This window comes from Mercenaria mercenaria, chromosome 3 (assembly GCF_021730395.1).
Source record: "Mercenaria mercenaria strain notata chromosome 3, MADL_Memer_1, whole genome shotgun sequence".
NCBI classification, from domain to species: Eukaryota; Metazoa; Mollusca; class Bivalvia; order Venerida; family Veneridae; genus Mercenaria; species Mercenaria mercenaria.
In genome coordinates, this window is record NC_069363.1 from 95,486,900 (window position 1) to 95,503,589 (window position 16,690).

At 35.4% G+C, this 16,690-nt stretch overlaps 1 protein-coding gene across 1 annotated transcript; it reads right to left on the reverse strand.

Annotated features, from left to right (window-relative positions):
* Nucleotides 1-1,871: 1,871 nt before the first annotated feature.
* Nucleotides 1,872-13,726, reverse strand: LOC128555980 (uncharacterized). Its single transcript, XM_053539853.1, has 5 exons — nt 13,618-13,726; nt 12,341-12,479; nt 7,496-7,843; nt 5,490-5,819; nt 1,872-2,017 (listed from the first exon to the last, which is right to left on the reverse strand). Exons 2-5 carry the CDS (start codon nt 12,417-12,419, stop codon nt 1,872-1,874), a joined length of 903 nt encoding a protein of 300 aa, XP_053395828.1. The 5' UTR covers nt 12,420-12,479; nt 13,618-13,726.
* Between the last annotated feature and the right edge of the window lie 2,964 nt (nt 13,727-16,690).

Consider the following 16,690-nt stretch of genomic DNA (forward strand, 5'->3'; position numbering starts at 1 on the left):
CGAATGGAAAAATTCAAACAAATTAATTTAAGGGCCACCACAGCCAAAATTTTTAGCAACATCCCCCAAATAATTTTAAAATGAAAATTTTTTAAGTGAAAATGTTGAGAAAACCAAATGGATAAGGCAAGGGGGAAAAAAGGGACACCATCCACCTATCTATAGCTCATCCGAAAAAATTTGGCGAGCTCAAAAGTTTTAACAATGTTTTTAAAAATTTGTGAAAAGAAAAATTTAAAAATTTGGGTAGATGCAACTTGTTTACATTTTTTATGTTTGCAAGTTCTTTTTCAGTCAACGGAAAGTGTTTACCCAGAAAGGGAATAAAACCCCCCCCAACATACCCTTTTCTGACAAGTCTTGACGCTGAAGTATTAGTGATTTGGTAGTTTTACAGCCTTTTCAAAAACTTGAAAAGAAAACCACAAAAGTCAGCTTCTCAAAACCTGTTTTTAAACTGATCGAACGTTCCCGGATTCTTGCTAGTTACTACTTCTTACGGTCACCCTTTAAGTAAAATAATTTTGTGAAAGTAGTTTTGTATTGTTGCATACAACTTTTTCTTTTTCTTCCTGACTGGAAAAAAAGAGTCGTTATTTATAGAAATTTAATTAACCATGAAAGGGAGCACTTTTTCAGAGGCTGCCACTCCAAATTTTTAAATTTCCGGTTTAAGGGGTCCCATCTAAACCCTGGCAAAAAACTTTCTCAATTGGATACCCTTTTCAAAGCACTAAAACCGGGAGTGTTTTTTTTGTAGGGTGGAAAATATTTCAATTTGGCACCCCATGCCTGAGTAGGGCTAGGTCAATGAACATTTCTTGTAGCAACATTCCCCCTGCTAGCCGGGGGGGCAGTGAAACAGCTGAAAAACAAATTGCTCTTCCTTTTAAATAATGTTTATTACAGATTTTTCAAAGGAAATTTTTTTTGCATGAAAAGCGCTATGACAGCCAAAATATTTGTTTCGTTTTTTTTTCCCGAGTTGACAGCAAAAATTTTAAAAGCCGGTTGTAAAAACATTAAATTTGCCTACCATACGAAGTGCGATCGTTTCCCCCTTTTCACTTCGTTTTTGCTAAGGCCCCCCCGTTTTTAGCAGGCGTTCTTTAACATATGAAATTTTTTTTCCTTTTTTGCTCAGGCCTCGGAAAAATAGCGGCATCATGTCCTTAAATGAAACATCTGATTTCTCAATTTATTCAGAAACCGAAGATCTGATGTCTTGACTGGAAAAAAAATCGAATCTCTTTCTTTTCCCCCATGTTAACGAAATAATTATTTTCGCAGAATTTTCATTTGTAATATGACTACATGTGCCTTTAGCGTTGACAGAAACTGTCAATTCGAAACATGACACAATGAAATGTTAAGAATTGTTATGTTATTCCCTGGCACTAAAAAGTAACTAATATTTAATTATGAGACATTTGTTTTACGAAACAGATATAACTAGCTACTTAATATCTTTTTACCTGAAATTTTCTTTATTTCGTAAAATGTTAACTCATAATGTAATCATACGACCAAAGGGAAAGCACTCTCATTAACAAAACATATTGCTCTTACGCATGAGAATTTATATCGCTTATTTTTTGCTGTGTATGTTAATTTTAGTTTATTACTGCGTGTCTACAGAAAGTATGTGCGTGCCTGGTTGTGAATACGACCCAGAAATGTGTGGGATCTGGAAAACAAACTAGAATGATTCTCACAATTGCGCATCCTAGAATAAACACTGAGTCACACAACTGAATTCATATGGCGACTTTTCCAGCTTTCGATGAAAGGTGAAACTCTAGGTATTATTACACCTTGGTCAGACTATAAATCACCATCTTCGACCTTACTGAGTTTCCAAAGATATTAAATTAGCAAAGATTAAATTCATACCATTGAAATTCTACATCTGGTAACTGGCCGCTTTTATATTTGTCCCCATAATTCCAAGAACACCTCATTGAATCGATGTAGTTTTTCACAATACAATCCATATGTCCTACTTTTTCAGGCATAACTAAAATTGCATACAATAAAGTGAATATTTTATCTTTTTATTTATATACATGTATATAGTTACTATCAAAATAGCCCTCTCACTTAGCTCAGTAGGGAGAGCGAAGATTAACAGATCGTTAGGTTATGAATTTGATCCCTGTGCGAGGCGTATGTTCTCTGTGATGATTTGATATAAGACATTGTGTCTGAAATCATTCATCCTCCACCTCAGATTTATGTGGGGAAGTTAACAGTTACTTGCGGAGAACAGGCTTGTACTGGTACAGAATCCAGGAACGTTTGGTATGTGAAACTGCCCGCTGTTACATAACTCAAATACTGTTGAAAAACAGCTCAAACACAAAACAAACAAACAAACAAACAAACAAATTTTTAATATAAATCAAGCTTTTCATTTTGCTTAATAATTATCGCCATGAAATCATTTAACTTCTTGTGTTTTTTTTTCAAAATTAGCTATTTTGCAAGGACATATATTCACAGATTTCCAACAGTAAAAATTGTTTGTGTTATGTTGCGTTTAACGTCGCATCGATACACTTATAGGTCACATCCCGACTGTACAGCTTTTGATCGTGGAGGAAGACCCCAGGTGCTCCTCCGTGCATTTCTTCATCATGGGCGGGCACCTGGGTAGAACCATCGGTCTCCCATAAGCACGCTGGATGTCTTCCTTACATGAAGAATTAAATACCCTGAGCGAAGCTTGATGTCTTCCTTACATGAAGAATTAAATACCCCGAGCGAAGCTCAAACCTAGAACAGTGTTGAGGAAGTGATTTGCGTTAACCACTGGGCTACGGAGGCCCAAAAGATTAAATATGTGTGTTGGAATTAACTTTAATTTCAGACCGTACAAAAGCCATGGAAACAGACCAACCATAATTAAAAAATGATGTAAAAGTAAAAACTATATTCATATATGTATGATGATTATTACAAAACTAAACTCAGCTCTTGATTTAAACACTGAATTTAATAAAATCTTAATCACTGTTTTTCCATACTTAAAATCAAGTTGAGAAGTTTTGTCAATAAAATGCATCTTCAAGAAAGGCAGATTCCTAACAAATCTCATTTCCTTAGAAGTAGATAAACAAAAAAATGTACAAGGATATTGACAATTTGTGGAATCAACAAATATAATAATACTAAACATTTCGTTTATCATAAATTATTGCAAAATTCTGTTGTTCGAAGCTTTACATCATTGCTTGACTGTCAGACAAAGTTACCGGAAAAGCCGTGTGCATTTTTATTTTGAGATTTACTTTTTGTTGCGTAGGATATCTAGATTATAAAGCCACACACTGAATCTTCCATTTTCATAGGATAGAGGGATTAATATTTTAAATAATATTTAACCTTTAGCCTGCTGGTGGCAAGTGAATTTGCCTTTTGCAACCAGTGCAGACCAATCATGGTGCACTGTTCGCTATTCAGTCAGTAACATTTCAGTGAATAGTCCCCTTTAAATAATAAATTGCATTGCCCAAATTGATTGACAGACAAATCCATTTTAGAAATTTAGCAGGGTAAAGGTTAACATAGGAGTGTGGTGCATTATATTCAAGCACAGTGAAACATATAAAACATTTAAGGGTACACAAAGGTGTACGATACCTTAATCTGTTTCTTTAAATTTGTTGATACTCCTTTTCAACAATGGTTTCAACAACACATTTCCAACAAAAAAGAACATTATTTATTAGATTCTTATCAAAATCTAACAAACAAGTTGGCAAATGCTTTAATATGATATACATGTAAGTTTGAAGCAGCAGAATGTCTGGGTCTAATTCAATGAAATGTGCGTAATACTAGATTTGAGCCGCGACCAGCATGGATACAGACCAGCTTGCGCAACCGCGCAGTCAGGTCAGGATCCATGCTGTTCGCTAACGGTTTGTCTAATTGCAATAGGCTTTGAAAGCGAACAGCATAGATTTTGACCAGACTGCGCGGATGCACAGGCTGGTCTGGATCCATGCTGTTCGCAAAGCCACTATGTTGGTTTTCTCATGGCGTGGCTCATTCAGCAAACTCCTTCGGGAGATAACATTAAAAGATTTATTTAGGGTGATCCTACCTTATCTGATAATGAATAACACACACTGAACTAAATGTATATCGACTTCATAGCATAATTCATACTGGTGCCAGTGTTATGACCCTTATGTTATATGTTGTATGGGATGTATTGTAAGTCTGAATCAAATCCATTTAGTAATAACTAAAAGTGAAAGTGCACCAAAAAGTCTAAAAGTAGAAAGTGGTCATAATTTATGAAATATTGGTGCGAGATTTGTTGCACTTATGCCATATGATATCTGTGATTCTTAGGAATGACTCTTTTAAGTTAGAATCAAATTCATCAAGAAACTTTGACACAAATAAATAAAAAGTGCATCAGCTACCTTAACTAAGGTTTGTACGAGTACGCGGATGCTGACGCCGGCACTGATGCGGATACTGGGTGAGTAGGACAGCTCTCTATACACTTCGTATAGCGGAGCTAAAAGTAGAAAATTATTGGGTTGAAATACCTAAAACTGGGTTGAAATACCTAAACAAAACCAATACTTCTAATTTAGTAGGAAAACCAAATAATTATATCACTTTGACAGAAGAACTATATATTCTTAGACCGGTTATATCACAAGACAAAATGTCCGAACATCAAACTAATTCCAACATGAAGTTTTTTGCTGATTTATAATTTTTAGCTAAGTACAATACGAAGAAATGTCCTCAAAAGAAATCCAAGCCAAACTCTGAAAATTAGGTGATAGGGCAGCTTCCTTTTAGGTACACAAAGCAAATTTACCTACAATAAAATCAATTTGATAAAATATAGGTATCATTTCTTTATTCACATGTATGCATTACATAATAAAGCTGTCCAAGAAGCATAAATAGTTGTCATAACTGTTTATGAATTTCGAGCAAATATTGATGCTGTCAAGTACCCCACCCATCTGCAGTAACATTGTGAATAAATTTGAGCCGAGCCATGAGAAAACCAACATAGTGGCTTTGCGACCAGCACGGCTCATTTTTGTTTCACGAATTCCCTTAAACCTATGAATGTATTTTTCTTGTTTCTGACTTTGAGATACACATGCTTGGTGATTAAACCTTTTAACTCAAATGCCGATGTGTTTGTTTTAGGTTTTCGGAATAAGTATGTTTAAATTTGGTTAGACATTCTGTTCTGAAGTTTGACGCCTATGTTCTCTAACACACTGACGCTTTATGATATGGTCTACAGTAGCGGCCACAGTAAGTTATGATATAGACGATGCCTCAAAATTCCAAACACAGTCTCTCAAAAATGTGCTTTGATACTTTCGAACAGCTTTTTCTATGTTTCATTTCCTGACATACTGCTTATTCCAAACCAAAATGTTTGTGTTGGAATTAGTTCAACCCCAAAAGTTAAAATGACCAACCTATCTTGAGATGCTTACGGTAAACAGATGCTGTAGATGTATTACCCAGCTGCTTGGATGTATCATCAACATTACCAAAAGTTTCCCAGTAGTAACATCTAACAAAGAAGTAAGTTGTGGCGTTGATGTTGTAAATCTTAAATTCTGATGAGGTCTCATTTATCACAGTTATTCTTCCCTCGTCCACAGGTAGAAACTCCTTATTCGTACTTTCATTTTTCACAGCGAAGCCAATGGAGCTGCTAGGATTTGGAGTACTTAGAAGCGTACATGTAAATGTGATATTTTGTGAGGTGCAAACATCGGGATCTAACGGGACAAGAGTGCCATTGTGTAATTTTAGTGAATCTGTACATGGAAGAAAATACATGTTATAACATTAAAAGCATAATATAGACATTAAGCACATGGGAGATCTCACTTACGGAAAACATTCAGCATAGATACTACAACTTCACTTGAATTTCAGGAATTATCCAGGGTGCAACAAACTTAAAAAAAATAAATGTTGATCTGCTTCACTGACTTCGTATATTGTAAGTTCAGTGTTATTTTCCCATTTTTTGTAACATCTTTTACACTTTTGAACTTGTCCTTTCCCGTAAGGAATCTTATCTGGACCTTAGTGTCTGATTTTCTATGCAAAGAACTGTTACACCTGAAAGTGATGTATGATGAAATACAAACTGCTGGATCAACTGGATGAACACTTACGTCTGGTTCCTGGCTCTGCTTTGCAAATACTGTAAAATGTTTGTTTTAGTGGTCTGTTGTCAATTAGTAAAGCATATTCTCAACAAAACTGTTTGCAATTTATTTGTACACTACTGCTCTAAAATATTTGCCCATTCCTATATTGTCGAAGTAATGGAGTAATCTGACAAGATTTGAATCCTATCACATTACCTTTGTGTAAACTTCCAGATTACTATGAAATGAAGCTGATCACAGTACTTTGTGGCTAGATGTGGCTAGTGGTTCAACCTACCCAATAACTAGGGGATATAGCTAATTTTATCAAGCAAGTAGTATGAAAACTGCCCCAAAACACTTGACTGTTTTTTATCAATTCAATAATTGGCCACACTGTTTGACAGACTGTTACACCAGTTCCATTCCAGGTTCAGTTTTATCATAGAGTCCTGTTTTAATGTTGCATGACTTTCTCTAAACAGATTCTGCGACCTCAACTAATAATTTCCTAATCTCTGCCTGTCTCCAATTTTATCGCACAAACAGTAATACTTAATCAGGTAACAAGTACCCCACCCATCTGCAGTAATATTGTGAATATATTTGAGCCGTGCCATGAGAAAACTAACATAGTGGCTTTGCGACCAACATGGATCCAGACCAGCCTGCGCATCCGCGCAGGCTGGTCAGGATACATGCTGTTCGCTTTCAAAGTCAATTGTAATTAGAGAAACCGTAAGTGAACAGCATGGATCCTGACCAGACTGCGCGGATGCGAAGGCTGGTCTGGATCCATGCTGGTCGCAAAGCAACTATGTTGGTTTTCTCATGGCACGGTTCATTTTTGTTTCACGAATTCCCTTAAGCCTATGAATGTATTTTTCTTGTTTCTGACTTTGAGATACACATGCTGGTGATTAAACCTTTTAACTCAAATGCCGTATTGTTTGTTTTAGGTTTTCGAAATAAGTATGTTTAAATTTGGTTAGAAATTCTGTTCTGAATTTTGACGCCTATGTTCTAATTCTAACACACTGACGCTTTATGATAAAGTAAGGCTACCATTATGTGCTAGAGATCTTAAAATATCTTTTTTTTTACTGATATTCAAAGAAAACAGTAGAAGAACAATACAGCATATGGTCTACAGTAGCGGCCCCAGTTAGTGATGATGTAGACGATGCCTCAGAATTCCAAATGCAATCTCTTAAAAATGTGCTTTGATACTTTTGAGGAGCTTTTTCTATGTTTCATTTCCTGACATACTGCTTATTCCAAACCAAAATGTTTATGTTGGAATTAGTTCAACCCTAAAAGTTAAAATGACCAACCTATCTTGAGATGCTTACGGTAAACAGATGCTGTAGATGTATAACCCAGCTGCTTGGATGTATCATCAACATTACCAAAAGTTTCCCAGTAGTAACATCTAACAAAGAAGTAAGTTGTGGCGTTGATGTTGTAAATCTTAAATTCTGATGAGGTCTCATTTATCACAGTTATTCTTCCCTCGTCCACAGGTAGAAACTCCCTATTCGTACTTTCATTTTTCACAGCGAAGCCAATGGAGCTGCTAGGATTTGGAGTACTTAGAAGCGTACATGTAAATGTGATATTCTGTGAGGTGCAAACATCGGGATCTAACGGGATAAGAGTGCCATTGTGTAATTTTGGTGAATCTGTACATGGAAGAAAATACATGTTATAACATTAAAAGCATAATATAGACATTAAGCACATGGGATATCTCACTTACGGAAAACATTCGGCATGGATACTACTGCTTCACTTGAAGTTCAGGAATTACCCAGGGTGCAACAAACTTAAAAAAATAAATGTTGATCTGCTTCACTGACTTCATATATTGTAAGTTCAGTGGTATTTTTCCCATTTTTTGTAAGATCTTTTGCACTTTTAAACTTGTCCTCTCTCCCGAAAAAATCTTATCTGGTCCTTAGTGTCTGATTTTCTGTGCAAAGAACTGTTAAACCTGAAAGTGATGTCTGATGAAACTGCTGGATCCACTGGATAAAGACTTACGTCTGGTTCCTGGCTCTCCTTTGCAAATACTGTAAAATATTTGTTTTAGTGGTCTGTTGTCAATTTGTAAAGCATACGCTCAACAAAACTGTTTGCTGTTTGCCCTAAAATACTTGCCCATTCCTATAATGTCGAAGTAATGGAGTTATCTGACAAGATTTGAATCCTATCAAATTACCTTTGTGTAAACTTCCAGATTACTATGAAATGAAGCTGATCAAAGTACTTTGTGGCTAGATGTGGCAAGTGGTTCAACCTACCCAATATCTAGGGGATATAGCTGACTTTATCATGCAAGTAGTATGAAAACTGCCAAAAAAACACTTTACTTTTTTATCAATTCAATAATTGGCCACACTCATGTTGACAGACTAGATGTAACATCAGTTCCATTCCAGGTTCAGTTTTGTTATAGAGTCCTGTTTTAATGTTGCACGACTTTCTCTAAACAGATTCTGCAACATCAATTAATAATAATTTCCTAAACTCTGCCTGTCTCCAATTTTATCGCGCAGAAACAGTAATACTTAATCAGGTATCATTGCGTAACGTTTGTCATGACATAACAAATGTTACATGGAATGTGTTTGGAAAGGTTTAAAATACATCTTAAACAACATACTTATAGTGCATTCATTTTTCATTAAGTAGAAGCAAAAGTGTTAATTACAGCGTAAATGTAGATATTAAAGTCTCTCTGACTTGGGGTCTGGAACTGGAAGTGAAATTAACTTGCCGGACAAGTTAGTAGTTGTGTGAGTCATTTCTGTAAAACATGTAGAAATAAAGAAATAAAGCATGTTCTGATTTATTTAAGAGGATGATTTACAGAAAGTAAATAAACATTGTCTAAGTTGAATTCAACATGGGTGCCCACTGATGCGTTCAGATGTTTCAGGAGTGGATGAATTTTCAAATCTGTAAAACATAAATTTATCTATTTTAGCTTCAGAAATCAATTTTTATGAAATAAGATGAGGAAATATGTTGTTCTAGACAGGTTATATGAGTTTCATAATACACCAAATAACAGACTACCGTCTTTTAAGGTAGTTCTGCACGTTTGGATCGACAATGTTTCTACAATGTAGAAATAGATTAAACTTTGATTTTTCAAAACTTCAGAATATACTTAGAAAATTCAGCAAATAAAAAAGATAGGGTCGTGTGCTTAATTTTTTGCTAGATGTATGTGAAAAATTTGAACCTCACGCAATTTTTCATACGAGGGATGTTCCAAAAATAATGTCATTTGTGTTTTATTTCGCGGAAATCGTGTCATGTGTACACAAAACCACCTCGTGTCGATAGAATGATCACTGAATCGTAACATAGGTAAATATCGCGCTCACACGTTCACTGACCTTGGAACAGTGTACATTGCTTTATAGCGTATTCATTACACTTTACACAAAATGACTGGGAAAAGAGCTGAAAATGTGCTTGAAATTAGGGCCTACATAAAAGGTAGGTCGCTACTCGGCATGAAGCTTGTAGATATTCGCCGTGAGGTGTGCGACATTTATGGGGAGGGTCAAATGTCTCATAGGACTATTTGTAGGTGGGTAGCTAAACTTAGGACCGGACAGCAGCAACTCAAAGATGCTGCTCGCACAGATCGTCCTACAACAACTACGTCGAAAGGTTACATCGAAAAAATCCTCAATTTGCTAAAAAAGGATTCCCGATTCACCTTAAGGCAACTGGCCCAAATGACAAACTTGTCGTTAGCACGAGTTCATGGAATTTTGAAGAAACACCTAAAACTTAGAAAAATAAATGCAAGTTGGATATCCCATTTGTTAACAGATGAACAAAAGAGGACCCGTGTAACAATGGCAAAAAAACTTCTGAACATGTACCTAAAATACAGCAAAAAGGTTTTTGATAACATAGTTACTGGTAATGAAACTTGGGTTTATTATTTTGAACCAAAGCGGAAGTATTCCAACCGAATTTGGGTCACCAAAAATGCGAGACGCCCAAGTATTGCCAAACGAATACGAACGGTGAAGAAGGTTTTGTATGTATTTTTTTCACTCATAAGGGTCCAATCATTCAAATTCCGGTACCAAAAGGCAGTACGGTCATAGGAAAATTCTATAAAAAAAGTTGTTCTAAGAAAATTGAAGAACTACTACAAAAGTCGCCATCCCAAAACAGGACTTAAGTACCTCCGACTTTTGCATGATAATGCACCCGCTCACAAGGCACGCATTGTGACCGAGTTTTTGGAGTCAGAGAAGGTTACCGTCCTTCCACACCCTCCGTTTTCGCCAGACCTGGCCCCCTGCGACTATTTCCTGTTTCCCAAACTTAAATATCATCTGTCTGGAAAGAGATACAAATCGAGAAATGCCCTTGGATCTGCTGTTTATCAGTATCTGATGGGTGTTCCCATAGAAGAGTATGAACAATGCTTCCGAAAGAGGACTGACCGGCTCAAAAGGTGTATTCAGGCTGACGGAGAGTATTTTGAAGGGCAGAGCAAGTTAAAATGATCAGAACATTTGCAGTATAGGAGAACCGATGCAAGTGACATTACTTTTGGAACACCCCTCGTAATGGGAGTCTATGGGAAAATCATAACACCCATAACATTTTCGCAAATAGAAATTTTTCTACAACATAGATTTTAATGAAACCTCTCAAAATTGTAAATACACGTATGATCTATGATGTGTCGAAATGAAATGTATAGGTCCGTATACTTATTTTTGAGATATTTAGCCATGACTAAAGTGAACTGCACATTTCACGCTAATTTTAAGACACTATTTTAAATCATTTAACGTGTCAGCTGTTTTAATATCATATTTTAACTTTAGAAAGATAGTAGCAGTGCCATTGTCATTTTACTCACAAGTTGCCATAAATTCTTAAACTGAAACAGATTTTATTTCCATGCGCCGAATCCAGGCTTTATTCTACGTTTTCCGGAAAAATGACGTTACACCATCACTTACGGTTTATCAAACGTGCTGAACTACCTTGATATCAGTGTTATCTGACTCGGCAGATATGGGCGGAAGGGGGTCAGTAAACCTCCTTTGATTTGACCTGGTGACCTAGTTCTTGACCCCACACGACCCAGTTTCGAACTTGGACTAGAAATCTTCAAGATTAACTTTATGTGCAAGTTTGTATCAAATTAAAGCATAAAGAAACCTCTGAATGGCTTAAAAGGACAAACTTTAGAAAATATTCCTCTTTCAGGGGCAATAACTCTAGGAGCCATGAAAGGAATCGAGATAGTTTTGTGTAAGTGTGGTTAAAGAGTTTCAAACTTACAATCTGTCCTCTAGAGTGTTGATTTGATCAGGTGACCTAGTTTTTGTAGGTGATCGAAATAAACCTGATGTAAAGGCCATCAAGACAAACATTCTGACCAAGTTTCATAAAGATAGAGCCATAAATATGGCCTCTTGAGTATTAACAAGCATACCCTTTGATTTGATCGGGAGGCCAAGTTTTTACCCCACATAACTCAGATCCTAACTTGACCTAGAGATCATCAAGAAAAACATTTGGACCAATTCTCATTAAATTCAAACTTGAAATATGGTTTCTAGTATGTTAACAAGATTTTCCTTTGATCTTGCCTAGTGACCTAGTTTTTAACCTCACATGACCAAGTCTTTAATGTGGCCTAAAGGTCATCAAGATAAATATTCTGACCAGGTTTCATGACGATAGGGTTATAAATGTGGCCTCTATAGTGTTAAAAAGCTTTCCTTTAATTTGACCGGGAACCTAGTTTTTGACCCTACATGACCCAGATTCGAACTTGACCTAGATGTCATCAAGACAAAAATTCTGACCAATTTTCTCATGAGTTTCAAACTTAAACTGTGAACTCCAGAGTGTTTCCTTTGATCTGGCCTACTGACCTAGGTCTTGACCCCACATGACCTAGTTTGAAACTAGGGATAATCAAGGCAAACATTCTGACCAAGTTTCATAAAGATTGGATCACAACTGTGGCTTCTAGTGTTTACAGGGCAAATGTTGACGGACGAGGCCGGACAATGACCGGTCACAATCGCTCATCTGAGCACGAAGTTATCCTCAAATAAGATGTCGCATCTCAATTGATTATTACATTCCAAAACAAATTATACTCAAATGCAACTTACTGTTGAAGATGAAACCAAACACAGCCGAACATGATACAGCACATGCTAGCCAGATGTTTACTATATATATGGCTCTCATATTCCTATAAGTAACTGTTATTATTCATCAATATTATCCCTTCTTAGTTCTCTGAAGATGCTGAAATATATAGACAGAAACACAACCTTATATGTATGTACATCAGGGAAATAAAATTCTGTGATGACTGAATCAGTATCTCATTCAGACTGAAGTGTACTGTACAACCCCTACAGAGTGAAATCCACTTGGATTACAAAAGTACTTTAATTACACAGTGGTTTATGTTAACTCTATCATGCTGGACACGATTTATTCTGCCATTGCGATCAGTGCTAATCATGATCTGCCTGTACATCCACTGTTTGCCATTCACTCAGTATCTTTTTGGTAGCCCTTTTTAGCAGCTAATGGTACTGTCCAAATTGAAAGATGGGCAAGTTCTTTGTAGAAATTTAGCAGGGTAAGGGTTAATGTTATTCTTCTTGAAGATAGATATACTACTAAGAATTATAGGTCATGAGAAAGAAAGTATCTACCAAAGTATCAAGCAGGAGATTTTAGACAAATAGATGGGCCTTTTCTACGATAGTCAAATACATGTCAATTTGCAAGTACAGCCTTCTTGTCAGGAAGTTGACTCACTAATCACAATTTGCTTTGGAATTATCTTGTTTATTCTGACAGGAAAACAAAGACCAGTCCTCTTGATAAAATACACACATATGACCGCACTATAGACCAAGAATATCTTTCGTAAGTTTTTTATTGTCATCAAGTAAAACTCTGTCTTTAATAAAACAGATTGGTTTGCACTAGTAATTGATATAAACGGAAAGGAAAATGATCAATAACCATCGTAAGAAATACAAGGGATACCCAGAAAATCATCCGTTTCGTCAAACTTACGTTTACAGTCAAACTAAATGTGCTTAATGTGTTTTGACTCTACCCAAAAAGGGTTTACTGTGAAAGAAAGCGACCAGAATTTGTGGGTAGTAGGTAAACTGGCATATCTACATGAAAGAGCTTTTAAAACATATATAGATGTGTCATATTGACAAGGGAATGGGTATAATTATGTCAATAATCAATACGTTTATTTGTAAACATTGCATCTGAGCCTAAAACCTTTCATAAAACCTTTTTGTCTTTACAGTTATTCAACTGTAAATGAAATGTTGCTAAGGAATAGGCTTTGCACCACAGCACTGGGCCGTTTATTCTATGAAATGTAAAACAAAATCCACTTACTAACCAAAAATTTCTTTAGCGCATGTAATTATGGTTTAAAATTCCGCCATTTTTGTTACAAAGAGATATTTCGCTTAAATAACCCTTACAGCACACCACTGTACATCCTCAGCCTTGCACAAAGAGTGCCCACACTGATTCTGATATAACTTTGAAAATATTTTATGATAACAAAATAACATGTTTACCGACTTGAACAAGCCAAGTTATACCAGGTGTTGTCAAAACATGATATGAACAAATATATGATATCTCATAAACAGCAGGTACAGTCAGACAGTCGTCAACATAAATTATTATCTAATGTATGCTTAAATCAACACACTTAGGTCAATAGTGGGAATGCAATAAAATCATTGTTATATAATATTACCTCCCCATTTTCGATAATGTAGATTCTTTAACACGACTGCAATGTTATACCAGGTTGAATAAAATTGCTTAGAATTTCTTATCAAGTTTTAATACTTTTTATCCCTTACTCTCATACATTGGTCAGCTTCTGTATTAGACAATATGTCACCTATTTCCCCAACTTAGGAGGATAATGTTTTGTTTTTCTTGTTTTTGTTGTGTTTTACGACTCACTGTGTTCACAATCATAAACACAATAATTATATGGCGACTTTCCAGCTTTTGATGATTGAGGAAAATTCCAGGTGCCCTTTCTCCATGTATTACTTCGTCATGGACGGGTACCTGAGCAGAACCACTGATCTTCTGTAAGTCAGCTTGATGGCTTCGTCACATGCATAATTCAATGCCCTGAGCGGAGCTTGAACTCACATCGGTAAGGGGCAATTGATTTGAAATCAGCGATCTTAACCACTCTGTCACAGAGACCCTTCTACAATGCATGATTGTGTGTTTTTTTTTATCAAGTAAACACATTCCGCATAACACAATAAGTTATACATTTAGTAAAGATAAATACAGTTGATAAGGATTGTTTACATTTCATGTAAATAACTTGAGATGAAAGATTTTAGTGAAAGATGTACATTGGATATCTTCGATGAAACTTCAAAATTAACATTTTATCATAGCATGCAATGATTGCAATTTAAATCTGGATGCAAAACTTCAACCATATTGTTTATAAGGGCCATAATTTTATTTAATTTCGACCAAATTACTCCATCATGCGTTGGTTAGGAAGGATGTCGTGTGAAGTTTCAATCTACTATTATGTAGCTGTTATTGAGACATTAAGTTACATGCAAGACTTAAACTGAATTTTCTAAGTAAAAAAAATGGGCATAAAATGGAACATTGTGTAAGGAGTTGTACTGAGATTCAGCTTGACAGTTGCTTTCAAACGTTTTAACAGAATTTTCTAAGTCTAAAAAGGGCAATAATTTACATAAAAACAATCAAGAGTTATCTGACTGAATTATTTCAGCAGGTCAGATGAGGAGGAAGCATTTTGTGAAGTTTCAGTCCAATACAGACAGTTAAAATCCTTCCTGAGATACAGCTAGATCGTTTTAAGGTATACAAGACTCAAATTTCATATTCTAAAATATGACCATTTACAATACTGTTTCTTTAAACATGAAATAAACATTCTTATAAGTATTAACAGTACTTATAATGCATTAGATATAAAACAGTTTATATTGATACAAGAATAGTCAAATACAGTATAAATATGTATTATGACTAAAAAACTGAAATTCTTTTAACCGTCAACTGTAACTGCTTGTAAAAGTAGCTCTCCAGTCACTTTTTTTTATACATATCTATCTGATGAGGATTAAATTGTACATTTGAAGTAAATATATTTGCAGATAAAACATTTCAGTGAAAGATAAGCATTGGAAAGCGTTGAGTTCCACGCAAATATCTAACTAAATTTTCAAGTCGAAAAATGGAATTAATACAGTATGAGATATGGAATGCTTACTGGGATGTGATCTTGCATGAAAAACTTTACCCAAGGTTTGTGGCCCATCCCGAAGCGAATAAAATTGCTTACTCTACTCTTCAAATAATATATGAGCTCAACAAGAAAATTGACAGTATCATATGTAAAGTCTAAAACAGGCCTTGTTTTCGGAATAATATTTGGACATGTATGTCACCACAATATGCACATGTCCGCTAGATGACATATATTTATAAATACCGGCTTGCTGGAAATTGAATTGTTCTAAGGTAGTTGTAATAATTCAAATTTGAAGAAAAAGGCCATAACATAAAAAAGTGAAAACAAATATTCTGATAAGATGTACATATTCACTTCTCGTTAATGTTGTGTACCAAATTTCCTTTCTGTTGGATAGAAGTTGTAGGAGGAGTTGAGTAAACAATGTTCTTACGCAGATGGGATATTTAAAAGTCCAAAAAGGGCTGTTACTCCAAAATAATAAATGGACATGAAAGTCAAGATAACATGGGTCAGTCTGTTTCATGCAATTCAAGTAGTGACATAATTCAAGTAGTTTATGACTTAAATTGTTTAAATATCAACTAACTTTTGTTTATGTTGGATTTCCTGACTTAGAGCTGATTTAGAGCAAGAAAGATATAAGAAAAGAAAATGGCCAGTATTTTAACTTTTGTTCAACAGGTGCAAAATATGCCTTCTGACACTGTATCAAACAAATACTAGAGGTTGTTTTCAATGAAAAATGTATATCTCCCACCAATTACAATGCAGAAATTGTAAAATGCCTCAAGTAAAAGGTCATATTTCCATGGGGAATCCCTGAACCGTAACATTTCAATGAAACAGGAAACACCGGTAACTCCAGCGAAGTCTGGCTGAATTCCAATCAGTGGTTAAGAAGTTAAGCACAGATAAAAGATTTTGACAAAGTAAGGGTTATGACTCCACTGAAAATTATATAATCTGAACATGACAATAATATGTACAACTACGCTTCACACTAATCACTTGTGAGGTGTGGTGAAATTCAGCCAAACTGTATACTGCAGGTAGTGTAACCACTGTAAAATATGTCAAATCAAGGGCCATAACACTGCTGAAAATCACTTTACGTGAATATGCCGATGGTATGTATAACTGGATTTGGCACTGATAACTCATGTAAGGTTAAATTGTTGAAATCTGC

Coding starts and splice junctions, on each gene's coding strand:
- LOC128555980 (XM_053539853.1), bottom strand. CDS start 12,419: ATGAGAGCCATATATATAGTAAACATCTGGCTAGCATGTGCTGTATCA. Junction 5,820..7,495: donor CCGTAAGCATCTCAAGATAG/GTTGGTCATTTT, acceptor TTCCATGTACAG/ATTCACTAAAATTACACAAT. Junction 2,018..5,489: donor ATCTACAGCATCTGTTTACC/GTAAGCATCTCA, acceptor ATGCAATTTTAG/TTATGCCTGAAAAAGTAGGA.